The 17,067-nt window shown below is 36.7% G+C and overlaps 2 protein-coding genes across 8 annotated transcripts in view; both read left to right on the top strand.

Annotated features, from left to right (window-relative positions):
- Positions 1–628: 628 nt before the first annotated feature.
- Positions 629–12,993, top strand: stn1 (STN1 subunit of CST complex). 5 transcript variants are annotated; one of them, XM_015347410.2, is made up of 10 exons: positions 629–736; positions 2,152–2,306; positions 3,395–3,490; positions 4,720–4,797; positions 6,307–6,510; positions 7,777–7,906; positions 8,691–8,859; positions 10,437–10,559; positions 11,100–11,172; positions 11,742–12,993. In XM_015347410.2, the coding sequence occupies exons 2-10, from the start codon at positions 2,174–2,176 to the stop codon at positions 11,897–11,899; spliced, it is 1,164 nt and encodes a 387-aa protein (XP_015202896.2). In that variant the 5' UTR covers positions 629–736; positions 2,152–2,173; the 3' UTR covers positions 11,900–12,993. The 5 variants fall into 5 exon arrangements, with proteins under 5 accessions (XP_015202896.2, XP_015202900.2, XP_015202899.2 ...); XM_015347414.2 differs by having other exon boundaries at positions 646–736; positions 6,307–6,480; XM_015347413.2 differs by having other exon boundaries at positions 646–736; positions 6,310–6,510.
- Positions 12,994–14,022: 1,029 nt separating this feature from the next.
- Positions 14,023–17,067, top strand: part of sh3pxd2aa (SH3 and PX domains 2Aa) — a 143,733-nt gene continuing 140,688 nt past the window's right edge. For 2 of the 3 annotated variants that reach the window (XM_015347564.2, XM_006630757.3), the window contains exon 1: positions 14,025–14,742. In XM_015347564.2, the coding sequence (XP_015203050.1) occupies positions 14,671–14,742 (72 nt within the window). In that variant the 5' untranslated portion in view covers positions 14,025–14,670. Of the gene's footprint in view, positions 14,743–17,067 lie in introns of all 3 variants that reach the window. The other variant, XM_015347566.2, reaches the window with a different exon arrangement.

Genomic DNA, 17,067 nt, shown 5'->3' on the forward strand with positions numbered 1-17,067 from the left:
AGTTGTTCAGTCATTTAAACAGTCATTTTGGTTGGTATTTTAATTATTGTCATCTAGTTTCTAAAGCAACATTAACATTATTTTTCGAATCAGTTAATCTTTTTTTTTTAAAAAAGGGAATGAAACTTCAAATATTTCTTTATACAACACAGTACAATATACAAGTAATAGGTTTATTCCATGATGAAAAAAAAGAAAGAGAACACAGTGTTCTCTTTCTTCTTTTATTCAGCATGGAATAAACCTATTGTTCCTTTGCAGCCTACGCATGCTGACGCAGCTACCCACCTGAACTACATAGTACAATATACCTTGCTAGAAACTTAGCAAGTGCTGTACTCCTGTTTCTATCGTGTAAAATAAATGTATGTCAAATTGATGAATGGATAAACAAATACCTTTCCCCTGTTCTTTCAAATGTAGGGACAACATGCAAAGGAATGCAAATTTGTAGTTCATATATCTACACACACTCTGTATGTATATATTGCAACACACTTAAAGCACGATTAACCCTTCAGCGTTTAACTACAATGTTTATGCATTATTTTTTCTAATATGAACAAAAAGTAAAATAAAACAGGCTACAGCAAAATACAACAGGAAGATTAGGTTGAGGGCTTGTCAACCCAGGGAATGACGTCGGTTGGCCACTCTCCGTTTGCGCATGCCTGTTGAGTGAAACTAAAGCAACACTGAGAAGTGATGTCTTGGATTTCACAGTGTACAATAAAAGGTAGATTTATCATTCTTTGGAATACTCGTTAACTCCGAAAGCAAGAGTTGATGGTTAGTTACGTAGTTTTATATGTAAGGTATTTCTAGACATCTGAGTGCAATAAAGATTGCACCGATTATTTTTTGTTGTTTTTAATACAGTCGTCTGGGCGACAGATTTTGGTTCTCTTCAACGTTTGAAATTGAACGCCTGTCAGTATTTTTAGTTTTAAGAATAAGCACCTGCTTTTTGTATTAACTTGGGGTACATAGTTAACCCCTGTATGTCAGTCATTTTTAATTCATGTACTTATTTACAAGTCGTTTGTGCGCGTTTAAGAACGTTAAACACATTTGGAGCACATGCAATCTATGACGCTGGTGAAATAACATTGCATAAGCCTTGCAGACCGGTTAGATTAAAGTGCGTGGATTTTTTCGTCTTTATGACAGTTATTTTTCAAGCAACATCTTTAGGTTTCAACTGTATTTTACCAAGGCCTGACAATAGGAACACTGCATTGCCAGGATTGTGTAAGAATCTTCCTTCCAGACTGCTGCCTGCGTACTAAACTGGTGTGTGTAGTGCAGGTTATTATAGCATTATACTCTCAAGAAGTCACGCTGCTCTGAAATTGTAAGGCAGTTCCTTTCCCTAAAGGAGAGTTTTCCCATTTCACAATCTGTATTATATATATTTCACTTGCTGCTTGTTGGGGTGCAAGGTTCCCAGCTGTATAGTGTACTTTGTTGACAAGAATTCCCTGTTCTGTTCTTTTTTTAATCCCATCTTTGTTTAATTCTGGCTTTAGGACTCATTATTAACAACCATTTTTACCGAGTGTTTTCTGTGAATTAAATATATGTTTGAATTATGTGGCTTAAAAGTGTTTCTTTATACAAAGCAGGCCGAATACATTGTAAAAATGCATTGTGGCATGAAGTGTGGTTGGTTTCAAGTAAAGAAAGTGAAACCAAAAGCGGTCGAGTCCCTTATAAGGATCACACTGTGTCTTTAGCTACAAGACTTGTGTAAGAATACAAGCATCTGTATTTCTATGGAGCTCTTCTGAATGGAATGAATTGGGGATGTGGGACCTTTGTAGCCATTGTATGTTTTTGTCCTAATGTTTGCGATTTGCCTGTTATTTTTTGGTAGGTACCAGGATGTTTAGGATGTTTTGTTTCTGTTCCTAATAAACCAATGTTGTTTGCTCAGTATTATCTGGTTTCTTACAATGGGTAGTCCATTAATGGATTTTTGTTTTCTGTATTTCTTTCAAAGACAAGAGAATAGAAGACGATTGGAAAAAAAAACCTTACATATTCCAAGAATTATTACAAATATTACACAGCCCATAAATAAACATATCCTTTACCTAATCAAAAGCTTTTACCTGTAGAAGTTTAGTTTTGTGTTCTGTGTTTTTGCAGCGTGAATCTGAAGGGCCATCTGATGCAGAGAGAGAAAGGAAGCTCTGAGGAGGAGCCCCCTTCTCTCCTCTGGGGTCTAGATCCCATCTTCTCTACGTTTGCCAGACTGTACATTAAAGACATCTTGCAAATGAAGGAGTCCTGTCAGGTCCCAGGTACTGTATTTCTTTTTGACTTGCAGTACTGTTCATAATGATAGTGAAATGGGGTCTCCAGCAGTCAGCTTGATTAGCACTTTAAATTAACATTGCTGAATCAGGGGGGCTTTAATATATAGGTAAGAACTTTGCTTCATCCAGCAGGACTTACAAATTTAAATTTCACGTACTTGCTTTCCTAGTTAATAGAATGTATTTGCTTTCAGATTTCCCTGTTTCCACCAAAACATGTGAGCATGAGGGAAAATAAGCACAAATCTCCAGGCACTTTGAATGTCTGAGATGGGAATCTAAATACTCTATAGTTCAAGGAGCTCCACTCCTTCTCTGCGGTGCTCCATAATTGTTGGCAAGCTTATACATGGCACTGCAGTCCATCATACTTAAATATAGCTTTTGGAGCATTTTCATAAACAGAACTAAGAATTTGCAGTGTTTGTCACAAACGTGTCCTTTCTTCAAGAAACCAAAGAAAATATAGGAACAGTTCAGATGTATTCTGCATTATTTAAACACTCTTGCTAAACATTTCTCATATCTATTATCCCTATCTATTTCTGTCTTTCCTGATAAAAATGATAAATATGGATACAGTTGTTCAGAAATTATTGTTAAGCTAAGTCTATTTTTGTTGTAGCTGTGATAAAGCGTTTCAGAAGGAAACCTCTACAGAACATCAATAATTTATTATTGATGTTAGTTCGCTACTAACTAGTAGTTACTGATGAGTGTGTTTTGCTTTGTGGATCTTTTGCTAAAAGCAGAAATTCCCTGATTTAAAAAGGAAAGTGCCTTTTTATCTATAAATTAAGGTTTTGACATTTTGTATGCAGTGATTTTAGTTTTCATTACATTGCAATCTTTAATCTTAAGAATCAATTCTGGTTTAAAATGTATTTTTAACAATACATTTATGAACAATAAGGCAAGGTAAGACACAGACATTTTATTGTAGGCAGACAGATGATACTGTCACTACAGTACTGTTTTAAATTTAGTTTTTATGACAAAATCAATCTCTGTCAAGCTTGATTCAAATTGAGGCTTTTTATTTAAAAGTCAATTTGTCTTTTTGGACTTCACAGGTATATTTTTCTACTGCTCACACCCAATTTGCAAAGTGGATGTTTTAGGAACTGTGGTGTATAAAAGAGAGCGAGAGGACTTCTTCTGCTATGGAGGTAAGGAACAATAGGCTTTTTGTCCCAGGCTAAGAAATGGCATGGTACTGTAAAAAAATATAGCATGGTACTGTAGTCATCTTAGGACTCCTTTAATAATACTGATGCAGCAGAAGTCAAATTAATTCAGTATGTTTTTTTTTTCCTTTTACTGTAGCTCTGAATTTCTGTGTAATTACAGTATAGGCCAGTGGTTCCCAACCATGGTCCTGGAGGAACAGTGTGTCTTCTGGTTTTTACTCCAGCCAAGCTCTTAATCACAGAATTATTCAATGGGACAATGTCTGTACACTTGCTTTTGCTCTTAAAAGGTCATATGGGATTTGTAATTGGTATCAACTCTCTGTCAGTTACAGTTTCAGAACTACCTTTATTTGTGTGTGTTACCTGCAATGTAACTAACTAGACCTCTGCAGAAGGCTCAGGTGTCATTCCTACCTGTGTCTGAAATAACAGCAAGCACGTTGAAGAGAGGTTAAAAGTTGTGAAGTTGTTGAAAATGGTACACTTGAAGGAGAGTATTTGTGACTAAAGAAAAAGTTTAATAAAAATCTAAAGAGGTTAAGAACTGAGCTGGAATGGTTGGGGATTACTAGTATAGGTAAGACCTTCCTGTATCAAAACCAAATGAATGAACATGCTCCCCAGATGATGTATTTGACAGCTGTAATTTTTAATCCAGGAGTAAGAGGCTCTAGGTAAAAAGGTTTGTCTGAAGCACTGAGTGCGTGTTCTGTGTAATTTTCTGTAAAGTGATGAGTCAGCAGGCCAAAACATGAAAGCAGAAATCAAAGTTTTAATCGCTAGTCTCCTATCTTTACTTCTGATGAAATTCTGTAAACCTTTTTCAGTCCAGGTCTGGAGAGGGACCTGTGTGATTTGGTAAGAAACAAGTGGTAATAACAATAAGTGATTGAGAACAAAACGGTTCTTTAATTTCCACATCTTGAAGAGCTAGCACAGCTGTTCCAAGTTACCTTAGCCTTCATATCAATAAACTTTTGGTTAGTTATTTTTAAGAACAACGTTTTCCTATTATTAACCTAATTTATTGACAAGTTGACACACCATGTGTGCCGCAGTGAGGTGCCAGATTGAAAACAGTGTGAAGAATAACAGGATGATTGACAATTATTGCGTAATTCCCAAGTATGGGTCTATCCTGACTTTAGAGTTCAGTCTAAGTGTGCGAAAGGGAGGCTGACTTTGGTCTTTGTCCTGAATTGTAGTGGATGATGGCACAGGGGTCATTAACTGTCTCTGCTGGAAGGATGAGCAATGGAAAGAGGATTCTGAAGCTCTTAAATGTAAGTTTTTGTCCAGTTTCATTAACTTCATATTTCATATTCTGTGGTATGGAACATTCATATCAGGTATACTATCCTAAGCAGAAATACAAATTAAACCAGTAATGTGCTTGTTTGTTTTCAGAAAATACCAGCCTTACATTATATCAGAAATATATGAGTTTTAGCATATGCAAGTTTTTTTTTACAATTTATCTTTCCACATTTTCACAGACTTAAGAACATAACAATACAATTCAGGATGGCTTAAAATTATGTTAAATTAAAATTATCCCCTCCTTGGTAGATAATTACCAGCCTAATTATATTCATAATATTTATTATTATTTGAAAGACTGCAAGTGGTCCATTAATAGTTTTCCCCTAAAGTCTGTGTCGAAGATCACTCATCTGTTACAAAGAGAAATTTAAACCTAGCAATAAGTATCTTAGACTTGCATATTTATTATCTTGTGGTGAATTATGGTCCACTATCGTCATTCTAGATTAGAAAGGGTATTATAGCTACATGTCTGGTCTGAAAGAAGAGCAGACTACGTGCTGTAAGTGGTAACTATATTCTGTTAGCTCAGATAATAGACTGGAGTGTATATGAGGAGGTATTAGTAGTCAGATTGCTTTAATTTTTAATTGAAACCTGTGTTTTGAAGAGTAAAAAGAACCTGGGGGAAGTTCTTGCCAAAATACTGTAAAATAAAATTCAGCTTCATACTATACACAGCACCTCTTGTCTAGCTGGATAACCTAGAAATGTTCATTTTGTTGTTTTTTTTTCTTTTTCCCCCACTTTGTTTATTTTCTGTGCAGTAGTAAATCAGCTACTGGACAATAGGCCTGGCTGAGTTTTGTGGTTGAGGCTTTAAAGAAAAAGCCTTTTTAGAAACTAAAATTAACCTTTTAATTATATGAAATGTTCTGAGAATTAAAGGAGCTAAGTAAATTAAATCTGAAGTCAACTGATCATGTTTGCAGGTTAAAATCTGTTATGTTAGCACTAGAAATCCTATATCCTGTGTTTCCATTAATGTTTCAGGATGAGGTGAATTGATAGGAGATGTAACCTTTCTCTGAGAATAAACTGCCAACTTGGTAGCGGAGTATAAAAAGTTTTAATGAGCCATGCTTTGTAAGTGACCAGTGTCTATGTGTTGTTTTGTGTGACCCATGTGTGATTCTGTACCACCTCCTCAATGTGACTATGACACAGTAACTAACAAATGAAAACAAAAGTGAAACAAGCAATTGCCAAGAAAGTGAAACAGTGACTGTTTCATTTTGAATTTGTTAGTTACTGTGTTACTGTGTTTATGAATTATATTTAATGGTGTTCTGGGACTGCCATGAAAATAAAACATTGATTCTTGTATGTACTGTATTTCTGTGGCCTCAACTTCGGGAGCCCCTCATACATAAGCAACAGATGTACACATGACAGGGCTCTTAAACCTGCTGCCATGCACTGAGAATCAGGGGTCCTGAGGAATTTTGTGTTCTCTGGTTTGCCTCCAGCAGTAGCCAAGCCACAAGGTCCCACACTGAGCGGGTTTAACCTGGCAGAACAGTTCCAGAAACTGCAGCTGGCCCAGCGGAGAAGCTCCCATCTGGAGATTGGAGACCTTCTGAGGGTCAGAGGCCCTGTCAAGACTTCCAGACAGCAGAGGGAAATCAGCGCCTCCGCCTACTGTAAGAGAAAATTGTACCTTGACATTTTAGGTACATTGCAGGTTTTCTCTTCTGTCAGTTTCTTTATGTATTACATTTGTATGTGTTTCAAATGCATTGCCCAGTGATTACAGGTACTCTTGCTCTTTGCAGTGTGTTACTGTATATTGTAGGTAGAACACAGATGTCACACAGTAGCTTGCACATAGGCTTTCTGTTATTTTTACTGCATTTCAAACTAAGAGCTTTTGCTTCCAATGACACTTTCAGTGTTTTATTTTATTTCACAGATTCTTTAATTCTATCAAATGTACATGAGTATTGGGGATTTTTTTTCCATTGGTAAAAGTACATTTTCAGAAACATCTTAGAAGGCAACAGGGTAAAAATATTTTGCTTAATAACTGGTAAGTGAAAATAGTTATTTAAATCATCTGAACAGTTGATCAAAAGTATGTCACACTTCAGTCATGTACCACATATTGTTTTTATGCAGAATTCATACTCCCACCCTTATCTTCAAAAACTCAGCTCAAAGGTAAATTATTTCTTCACACAACCTTATAGTTTAAACTGTGTAGAGAAACACAGATGATGAAACAGAGAAATTCAGAGAATACTCTTCTAACATGAACTTTCATTTTGGAACATCTGCTGGTATTTACCACCGGCATGAAAGAGTGAAGCACATTTTCCACTGGATCAGCAAAAGTCATTATAATAGTGACTTGGGAAGAAACACAGCCTCTACATTATGTGAGGGACACAACTACACAACTTAAGATTTGCAGAAAAATAAGGCCATTTGATTTGTATTTAATTTGCTGAATTTCTTATATACAGTATCCATAATAGATTTAACACCTACTAATGCGGAATCAGTGATTTTTCTGTTTTTGTATTATTTTTTTACTGGTATCTGATCAAGGTTGAACTTTTTTTCTTGTGATTTTTCATTGTGTGGTTAAGAGTTCAGCTTATGCTAGAAGCACCAAATAGTAGTGACCAGTAGTCGCTGAATGTTCTTGAATGTAAAGCTTTCTGGGATAGGTGTGATTATTGTTATAAGAGGGACTTCTTCTCATTGTATGCCAACTGTTTCTGTTCAGACACTTACAAGACAGTGTAGAGCACCTGTTTAGCTTTGCTTATTCTTTGACAGATGCTGTACACTTCTGTTCTGCTTTGCAGTGTGAAAAAAGTGTCTTCCTTGAGTAATACAGAAATGTAGTGATCAGACAAGTTGAAGAATAATACATTTTTTCGCTGTCTTGTAACTTGAAAGATATTAGAGTAATTTAAACATTGGTTCTCCAGATAAAGTGGAAGACCCAGTGCTGGCAGTGCAGATCTCTCGGATGATGGAAGTTCCCCAGCTCTATCGGAGGTTCTATGACAAACCCTTTCAAGTTCCACACAGTCTGCAGGAGAGATCAAGTGACTGTGAGTAAGTAGCAATGTGTCTGTGTCATATATCCTCTTTAAGAAAATCAACAACAAACAACAAAATTACATTTTTATGTGCTTTACTAATGTTGTTCTAGGGACATTGGGTCTAAGAATATCATGCCTTTTCTTTGGCCTCCACTGATAAAACAAGGAACAAGGTTATTTTATTTAAATAATAAACATATATCAACTATCAGTTTTCTAACCCTTGAACATGCAGTGCATTGGGCACATAAAGCAAGACACATATCCACATGTATTTTATACATCTTAAGATCAATGGGATATCCCATCTCTAGACTCTCGAATACTCCAATGTTGCCATTGTAATAGAAGCAAATGCTGTCATGGCTTCCATCTTTAGTGACCCAGTTAATAAGGGTTGAAAAGAACAACAAGAGTATTAGAATGAATACAGTTGGGCTTCCAGTTGGCTTAATGAAGACATTTGTTCAGAAGTTAGGCTCAGAATCCTGATATGCACATATCAATAGTTTGAGTCTGATTTATGTCACATTTTCCTTAATTTGATGTTATCTCTGATCTCAACTGTGGGGATTTTTTTTCAACAGTATATATTTTTGCACATGTATTCTTGTGGCATGCTCGTTGTCTTCCTTGCCAGCAACCATTTGCAGATTTGAGGAGAAAATAAAGAGGGTGAATGTGAAACATGTACTTTGTCAAATGTAACACATAATTGGTGTCCCATGTGGATGTACTTCATAGGTTGCTGTTCTGACTGGATTGGGTTGCTATTGTTACTTGATGTTTCTCTGCAGTTTGGAGGGGGTCACGTCACTTCCCAGCCTGCTTGGACAGGTGTGCTTAAGCCTGAAAGACTTCCTGAGAAAGGAAGCTGTCCAGAGCTTCCACCCCAATGACCTGGAGACAGTGAATTCACTCGTGTCACTAGCTAGCCATGATCTTCAGAATGGCCCAGATCAGCAGGTGAGCAGCTGGAGCTACTTGTTTTCTTAAACGGTGATAGTTAGCAGGGGTTTGTGGGAAATCTACCTATTACAGTATCTCTGTTTCAAAGTAGTCTTTTACTAGTATGTCCTTGAATTGTTGTTGTGAAAACAGCTTGGAATAAGAGTGAATAACATGTAAGGTCCTACTTTAAAAATGGGTTCTACATCAAATTGTAATTGCTCGTGCTGTTTTATAAAAAGCAATTTAATGCAAATGGAAGTTAAAGTTCTGTAAGCCACTGTTCATTTGTTTTATGTTCCAGAGGTTGCACAGTATACACATAAGTCATTCTACATTTATTTCACAGCTTATGTGGTGATTTTGTGCCTTCAGAAACTAAAATGTAACAAACTCTTATGCTTGTTGGAAATGCTTTGTGAATATAGACTAAAATGTTTAAATATATTCACTGTACTGTGTTCTTTCATATTTGGAAAAAAATGCACCCTATTATGGGTAATGGGTAAGCAGGTTTTAATCCTCAAGAGTATAACAAGATTGGCCGTACATTCTTCAGCAAGAGAAGTAATGGCAAAAGTCTTTGTGACCTTTTCATCTTTGGCTGTTTGAAATCTGAATGGTAGCTCGGGAACAGCGGTGGAGTAGTTCCCAGGTTAAGTCATAGGCCTTTTTTTCTTACAGAAACAGTATTAGTGTGGATAGAGCAACAGGGCAGGCATTGTTCTGGGTGTTATGTTTGGTTTAAAGCTATTTCCAGTCGCCCTTTGGAGAGAAATCCTACGTGAGCTTGTAGCTGAGGGGACTAACCTCTGCTGACCTGCTGGGACTCTCATAACACTATCGTTTCTCCAGTGCTGCAGTTCTCAAAGCTTTCAGCCTACTACCACCTACAGGGTTCACTGCTCTTGGCTGTCACATCTGCTAACTATTAGAGATATTCTTCGAATAAGCAGGACCAAGTACTAAAACACCGGAAACAGCATAGAAACTTGTGCCTAATTAAAATCAGGCCTTGTATGCTGTAAGGCAAAAAGAAAAGCTGTTGGCAAACAAACAGAAAAACAAAAGAGAGGCTTGGGGAGTATAAGATGAAACATCTTTCCCTTGAGTTAAATGTTGAAGTCTGTGATATTTGATTGAATTTTCATAGAAAAAAAAGATTTGATTAATCCAAATTCTTGCTTATGGCTGTAGGAATTTCATGTTTCTGCAGATCTGCTCTATAAAGATTAGTTGTGTTAATTAATAAAACTACGGTCTGTGAGTTTTGATTACCATTTTAATTGCCCTGTAAGCTTTTTGAGTAAGAATTGTTTCCATGTGTTTTTTTGTTTTATTATTATTGTGTTTTATTTTTTCACTAACTTAGGAATTTAACTTTAACATAGGGGTCAGTCACAAACACCTTCAGAATTCCAGTTTTAATGCCTGTAAAGGATGAATGTGCAATGTCTTGGACGAACTGATACATTATTTACCTTGTGAAGCTCACCTTTTACCAGTGTCTTTTCTGAACATTGGTTCAGAAAGGTGAAAAGAAATTGGCTTGGTATCTGTCATTTCTTGTTATTTGTTATGTTTCTTGGATTTAGCAAGCTGCCAGATCCTTGTCAACCTCAAAACAAATACACAGTGTGTTCAGAGAGGCCATTCAAGTTCTGCAGGAAGAAGGGCTGTTGTTCCGGAAAGCTGGTTCTCAAGAGGAGGTCTACCAGGTGAGCACTTCTGTGTTCTCTGTACAAGGTATTTCCACTGTCCCAGGGTGTAAGAATTCCTTGGTCTGCAGATATTATCACTGAATATGGGCAGGGCAAAAAGGCCTTCACAGGATTAAAGCAATCTCATTGGCAAGTTATGGATTTCTGAGACTACTACTTTAAATTTCACCTTCTAAATTTAGAGCCTAGATGTTTTTTTTTTTGCTGTTCTTTTTCTGCTAGTGTGAATTTTTGTGTTTCCATATTTTTTACTAATTTTTAAAATAAATTTTAAATTGGCTTTAGTTATGATGACAGGTGCTATATTAATGAATGCCAACTCACATTTTACACTGGCCAAGTTTAAGAAGTGTTGCAAATGACGTTCATGTTGTATGATAAAGATTGTTATCCATAAAATGGAACTCTTTTACTTGTTGTATAAATCCTCAGTTATAGGTATTGATATAAAGTAAAAGAATAGGTTTGCCATATACTGTAGTACATTTTATCTTTATAATAGATGCTGTAATCAGTGTGTTTTTAATTTGCCAATAGGTAACTGAGCAGGATAAGGAGCTACACAGGGTGACCAAAGAAATTATCTGTGAGGACTCTAGGCGAGAGAAATGTGAGTCTTTTGAGAAAAGTCGTAACATTTTAGAACATTAAAGATTTGGAAGTAGTGAACAATTATATCTATCATTGCTAATTACTATTGCTAATAGTTTTCTGGTTGAGTAATGACATTCACCTTTGCTGCAAAGTTTCCCATGATTACATGCCAGTGTACCGGTCTCTGTGAGGATTGCTTTATCTATGGCATACATACTATAAAATCAGAGGTGAATGTTGTACTTTCTAGTCAGACCACGAGATGGCACAGTTATGCTTGTCTTTATAGTAATTCTGGAAGAAAACGTGCTCGGTGTACTGTTATAAACAAAAACAACAAAGGGTTTTAGCACGTACAGAAGAATTCAAAATAATGTTATAGTTCAGTATTTTTTGTACGCATTTATTTTAATACGCATTAATTCAGAAATATATCCTACATTCATTGAAATAGTATTTCCTTTCTTAATGTGCGTCGAGCACAGGACAGAGAACATGCCCGTAGTTCAGGATGCAAACTTATAAGATCCTAAGTGCTTCACAATTTTTAGGACTTGGAAAAACTTACTGTTGTTTGTTTCCCAGATGCAGAAAAGGGCTGCCATTTCCTGCATATCCTGTCCTGTGTGAGGCAGAGCTATAGCCGCAATATCAGCGAGGCTGCCATGCGCCTGGTCCTGAGCGCACTGGAGTGCAACAGTGATATAATCAGCACCACGGACAGCCACTATACAGCCCTCTGACAGGACGCCACCCCTCATGAATCTGTGTGGGTGATGGTCAGACAGGAGTGTTCTCCGTTACATAGAGGAACCTTTAATGAGCTTTTTTCAAATCTGTATCCTGTTGACAACCATGGCCAAGGTACAAAGAATAAGAGACTGGGAATGGTCCAGTGGAGATGTAAGTCAAACTAGCACAAAGGCAGCAGAGTCTGAAACAGGGCATGTTCCACTTCATGACTCCAGTGATTTATGTCTTGTTTCTGTTTATTGCATCATGCAGTACCACTCCTGAAAGTAAAGACTGTAGGAGATCCATAGGTTGTTAGATTACTGTGACAGAGTTGTCATGCACTTTAAATCTGTTGCTTTTCAAATAATGGCATCACTTGTGCAAAATACAAATAACACATGGAGTATACTTTATTATTGTTAATCGAGGGAAAGCCAAAGCTTGGTCATTCATTTAAGTGAAATCAGTGCATCCAATGCGTTAACAGCGCATGAACTACGTTAAACGTAGTCTGCAACAGGAAGCAGGTTTCTAAGGGTTTGGGACGCTAGATGGCGCTGCTTGACAGCGAATTTTACGTTTGGTCTCTGGAAAAGAGCGTCTATCTTGGTGGATAGATTTTTTTGTTTAATTTTTTGAAGTTTTTAAAATGCTTATTTGTATAAATTATTTTGTATTTTCAAGTTACATTATATTTTATGCTCACATTATGCTGTAATAAAATGTAATCTGGATAAAGCGGTTAGAAAGAGGATAAAATAACTAATATTATGTGATCTTTATCGGTTTTCCATGTATTTTTGTCTTGATGGCATGAAAAAGGAAAAGGTACTTACATATTTTTAATAATAAATTGACAGAAAATGTTTTTAAAACATTTTATATTTCGCGATTATATATTTAAGTTGAAATGGAGAAATAATATTTAATATTTGTAAAATAGTAGTTTTTTAATACTATTTTTTAAAATAGCTAAATTGATCACCTTACAAAATTAATCCCAAAATGTACCCAGCTCTGATTTGTAAGACTGACCTAAATTTAATTAATTCCCGTTATGTTCTATACAGTCATTTATTAAACATTCCATCCTGAATTTAAATTGTTGTGACTAAGAATTCATCATCTTTCCCTCCAGTACTACATCGATTATACATTTGTGGCATCATTAATTTATTATATGAATTAACGGATTGTGTACAAATGAGGATAATGCAGGAAAATGCAACGACACCAAGTAGTGTCATTTTAGATTTTACTTAAAAGCAAACCTATTCACGTCTTGAGAACCTATATAAAATAAGAAGCTGTCCTGTCAAATGGTACTTCGCAATGTGTAGACCCAAGGGGTTTTATATCTACGGAGAGATATCTTGAAGTAAGATTTCAAAAAGGTCGTATTTTACCCTTAAAAGTAGAGTTGCAGATCAACAAAACGATTTGAGACAGGATAGGCCTTACATTGCTGAACCGAAACAAAATGACGTCGTTGGTTTTTCTTATTCTCAACCAAATCTTTCAATAATCAGACGGTCGAGACATCTGCTCCTCTTTACAGACGTCTTGCAAAGAGTCCGTGCAAATTAGCATCGTGTGAATTAACCGCGGACAACAACCACATATTCAATATGGGAAACAGAGCAAACATGAGCAATAAAAGTAAGAAATAATGGAAATGCAAAATATTTCTTACAGTGTCAATATTTTTGTAAAACTGTTTTACTTTTAATAGTACTTAGTGATAGTTAAGTTAACGATAATTAGCAAGCAGTTGTTGTTCCAATTCTAAGTTTTCGTTTATCGGCGAGGTGAGAAATCTCCCTGGCTGAAGTTGTCCGGTGGAATCGGTGCCAGTTGGCAAACCGAGCTACAAAAGGGAGAAATTACTCATGAGTCCGTTCGAAAAATAAAGCACAAAACTACAGCTGTTGTAGGTGTTTAACGAGTTTTTTTATTATTATTTGGATAATTTAATCTTAATGATTCCCGTGTTCGTATTCTGGCGGTCTTCAGAAATCCCTCCCTTCTCAAACCGAGTTTGTTTCAGACCCAACCCTTTTCTTGCGCTACGGTATAAGCCCCCCGCCTCCCTGATTCACAAAGGGACAACCTACTCCCTGTAAAAGAGCCGCCCTTCTTGGGAGGAGGAAAACCCCTCTTTTTGTCGCTGGTTAAGATCTCTGTGCCATTCCTGGTGGAAAACCGTTTGATTGTACCCGCTGGAGCTACACGACGAAGCCCATCCCATTGGCCAAACCGCTTTGTGGTCATTCTGCCTTTCAAAGGCAGTGTGCCCTGCTTTAGTCACTGAAGTCCACTTAACCCGGCTTTTATTTTACTTGTTTGAAAGAAGCATATTTCAGGCTAGCTCACAGGAGCATGCTGTTTTTATCCATAGAAAGAAACTCGATCGTGAAGGTGATGTTCACAGCTGTGTTACGATTGAAGTGACGTAAATTTAGAGAATTATTGCAATGCAAGCAAATGGATCGTGAATACTGTTGGAATTAAGCTTTAAATCGATTTAAGTAGATCACGTTTTGATGGCCTCTTAATCAGTTGCATCCGAACACAACATAATTTTCACCTTTTTAAATTTGGCTACTAAATTAAGGGCTTTAACTCGCAGAGGAACTTGCCAAAGACTAACCTTCTCGTGAATCGGATTATTTGAAAAGTAACGTCAACGAGCACTGGGGAATTGGATTATACACTTACAAACGTCTATTGTGGATACCTTGCATTTGCAATCGTTGACATTTATCCAGTGAGCTTGAAGATGCAGTTTCGGACTGTTGTGGATGTCAAAGTTGTGGATGTGGAGAAGAGGCGAAATCCTTCCAAACACTATGTAAGTATAGTCTGCAGGATCTGTCTCGGTGCTAATTAAAGACCTTTGTGCAACATTTTCGTTACTTCTAAGAAAACAAATTAAAGACACGTGTCGCACTTGTACCGAAAACGGAGCTTTGTTTATGTTGGCGTTGTCTTGGCCGTACAGCTCCAAAATAATCCTAACTTGAAAGGAAAGACTCGAAATTAGAAACTGATGGCGTTGCATTTTAGACAGTAACAGTGGAGTTAAGTGCTATTAAAAAACGATTCACTCCACTTTCAAAACAATACCTCTTTTCAAGAAGCATCCCGCCTGCTTCCAATAACAGCATCCTTTTGAAAGATAGTATACGAAAGACGCTCCTCCTTTTTTCAGGTTATAGGTTGAATACTACAGCTTCACACTTCTGTTGGTAACTTGTCACTGCTACAGACCATATCACAATTTATTTTGTTTTTGTCTTTTAACTTTAGTTCTTTAAAAAGCAAAAACAACGTAAAGTGTTTATTTGATTGCTGATTACTAATCCTAGGAACTCTTCAGTACTTCCTTGAGAGATCCCAGATAATCGGCTTCAATGACGTGGCTGCGCCGCTTTGTTCTCAATTCACAAGCCTTTGTGTAAAAAATGCCTCATGATTTCGGTGCTAAAAGCGCTCTTTGTTGGTCTTGTGTCCATTTACCGGTAACCCTCTTAAACCAGCCTGATTTAATATTCGGCAAGGGAGTAGCAACTGGACAGACAAGACGGACAGCCTGGGTTCTTCTCATTTGTCATCTTTTCTGTAGTTTAATATTCCCCTTACTACTACCATCTCAACACCATGTTATAGACCTGACCAACTGAGAGAGTAACATGTTTGCGCTTATTTTATTTACTATATTGTCAAGTTGTGATATGATGGTTTTGTAACAATATTCAAGCATTAACTTTCTTAAACGTTTAGTTCTTTGAGTGCATTCCACCCACAGAACTAAACATTCTAGGTAGTCTTAAAAGCATGTTTTTGCTAATATTGGACTGGAAGAAATGTATATATCCCAAACAAATATGTCAATATGGTCAAAAACCTTGTAAAGCATTCATAATTGATTTTTTGCTCACTGGATAGCAACTTCTATAGTCTGAGTTTTGCTTAATGTCCTTGCAAAGATAATATTTAATATGTTTCAGTGTTTATCATTCTTTTAGCTTAACATTTATTTCCGAAAATGTAGTATATTCAGTTTAGGTTTTAGGAAGGCTTTTCAGGCTTAAAGGATAGAAAAGGAGCTCCCAATCCACTCCTGGAGGACAGCGGTCCTTCAGGTTTTCATTACAACTCAAGTCTTAATCTAATTAAATTAGTGGCTTAATTAGAGCAATTTAGCATTTTTCCCCTGGTCTTCAAGTACTCCTGATTTAAAGAGACCTATAAAACCTGCAGGAATGTAGCCCTCCAGGACTGGTCTGGGAACCTGTGATATAGAAGATAAGAGCATGTTGTTAGGAGGCAATAGGCAATTTATGATTAGAGGCCACTTTGTTGCAATCCCTGCTGTGCAGAATGGCAGCCCTGCAGTAGACAATTCTCATTGGCATCGTGCTGTGGTCCAGATCTGTTGTAGCATGTTGCAAATCACATTATTTTTTGTGTAAATGTACAGCTAACAGACCTGCAGAACCAGAAATATTTGTGGTAGTGATATAACGTATACCAATGATACGTCTGTGTACCACAGATACTTGTACATTTTGCTTTGGTATAATAAAGCCTTTATGCATCAGGCTGAAAATCCAGGCCATTTACAGTGTAGCACTTCAGACACACAGGACTTGTCTACAGTGTTTTAGAAGAAACACACCAAGAAGGCAAAGTTTTTCACTTAAAGAAGAAGATAGAATGCAGTTAAGGTTTCATTGTTTCAGTGTTTTACTATTAAATAGATGGCGCTAAATGTTTTATTACAGAACATAAAGTTCCTTCAAAAGGCAACAAAGAAAGTTAAGATAATTTTACCCCCATTTATATTTCTTTAGACAGATAATGGTCAAGTCTTCATAAGTCTGGTCACAGTTCAAAGAACCACACACCAGTTTTATGGGGAAATACTGTGCAGTAGACAGACAGGGGAGGTTTGCAATAATATCATTAGGAGGCCTACTAAGTAACACTAGTAATGTAGGTGCAGTCATCTTCCTGGTGGCTTGGCTCAGCAATATAGTAAACATGATGAAGAATGGGGTTCTGTTTCTGTTCAGTGAGTAGTTGTGTGCCATTTAATGGAGAAAAAACCTTTAATCATGCTAAATGTACTTGAAACTCTGGTTTTACTAGTAATTTACCCTGCATGCTGTAC

This window comes from Lepisosteus oculatus, chromosome 4 (assembly GCF_040954835.1).
Source record: "Lepisosteus oculatus isolate fLepOcu1 chromosome 4, fLepOcu1.hap2, whole genome shotgun sequence".
Taxonomy (NCBI): Eukaryota; Metazoa; Chordata; class Actinopteri; order Semionotiformes; family Lepisosteidae; genus Lepisosteus; species Lepisosteus oculatus.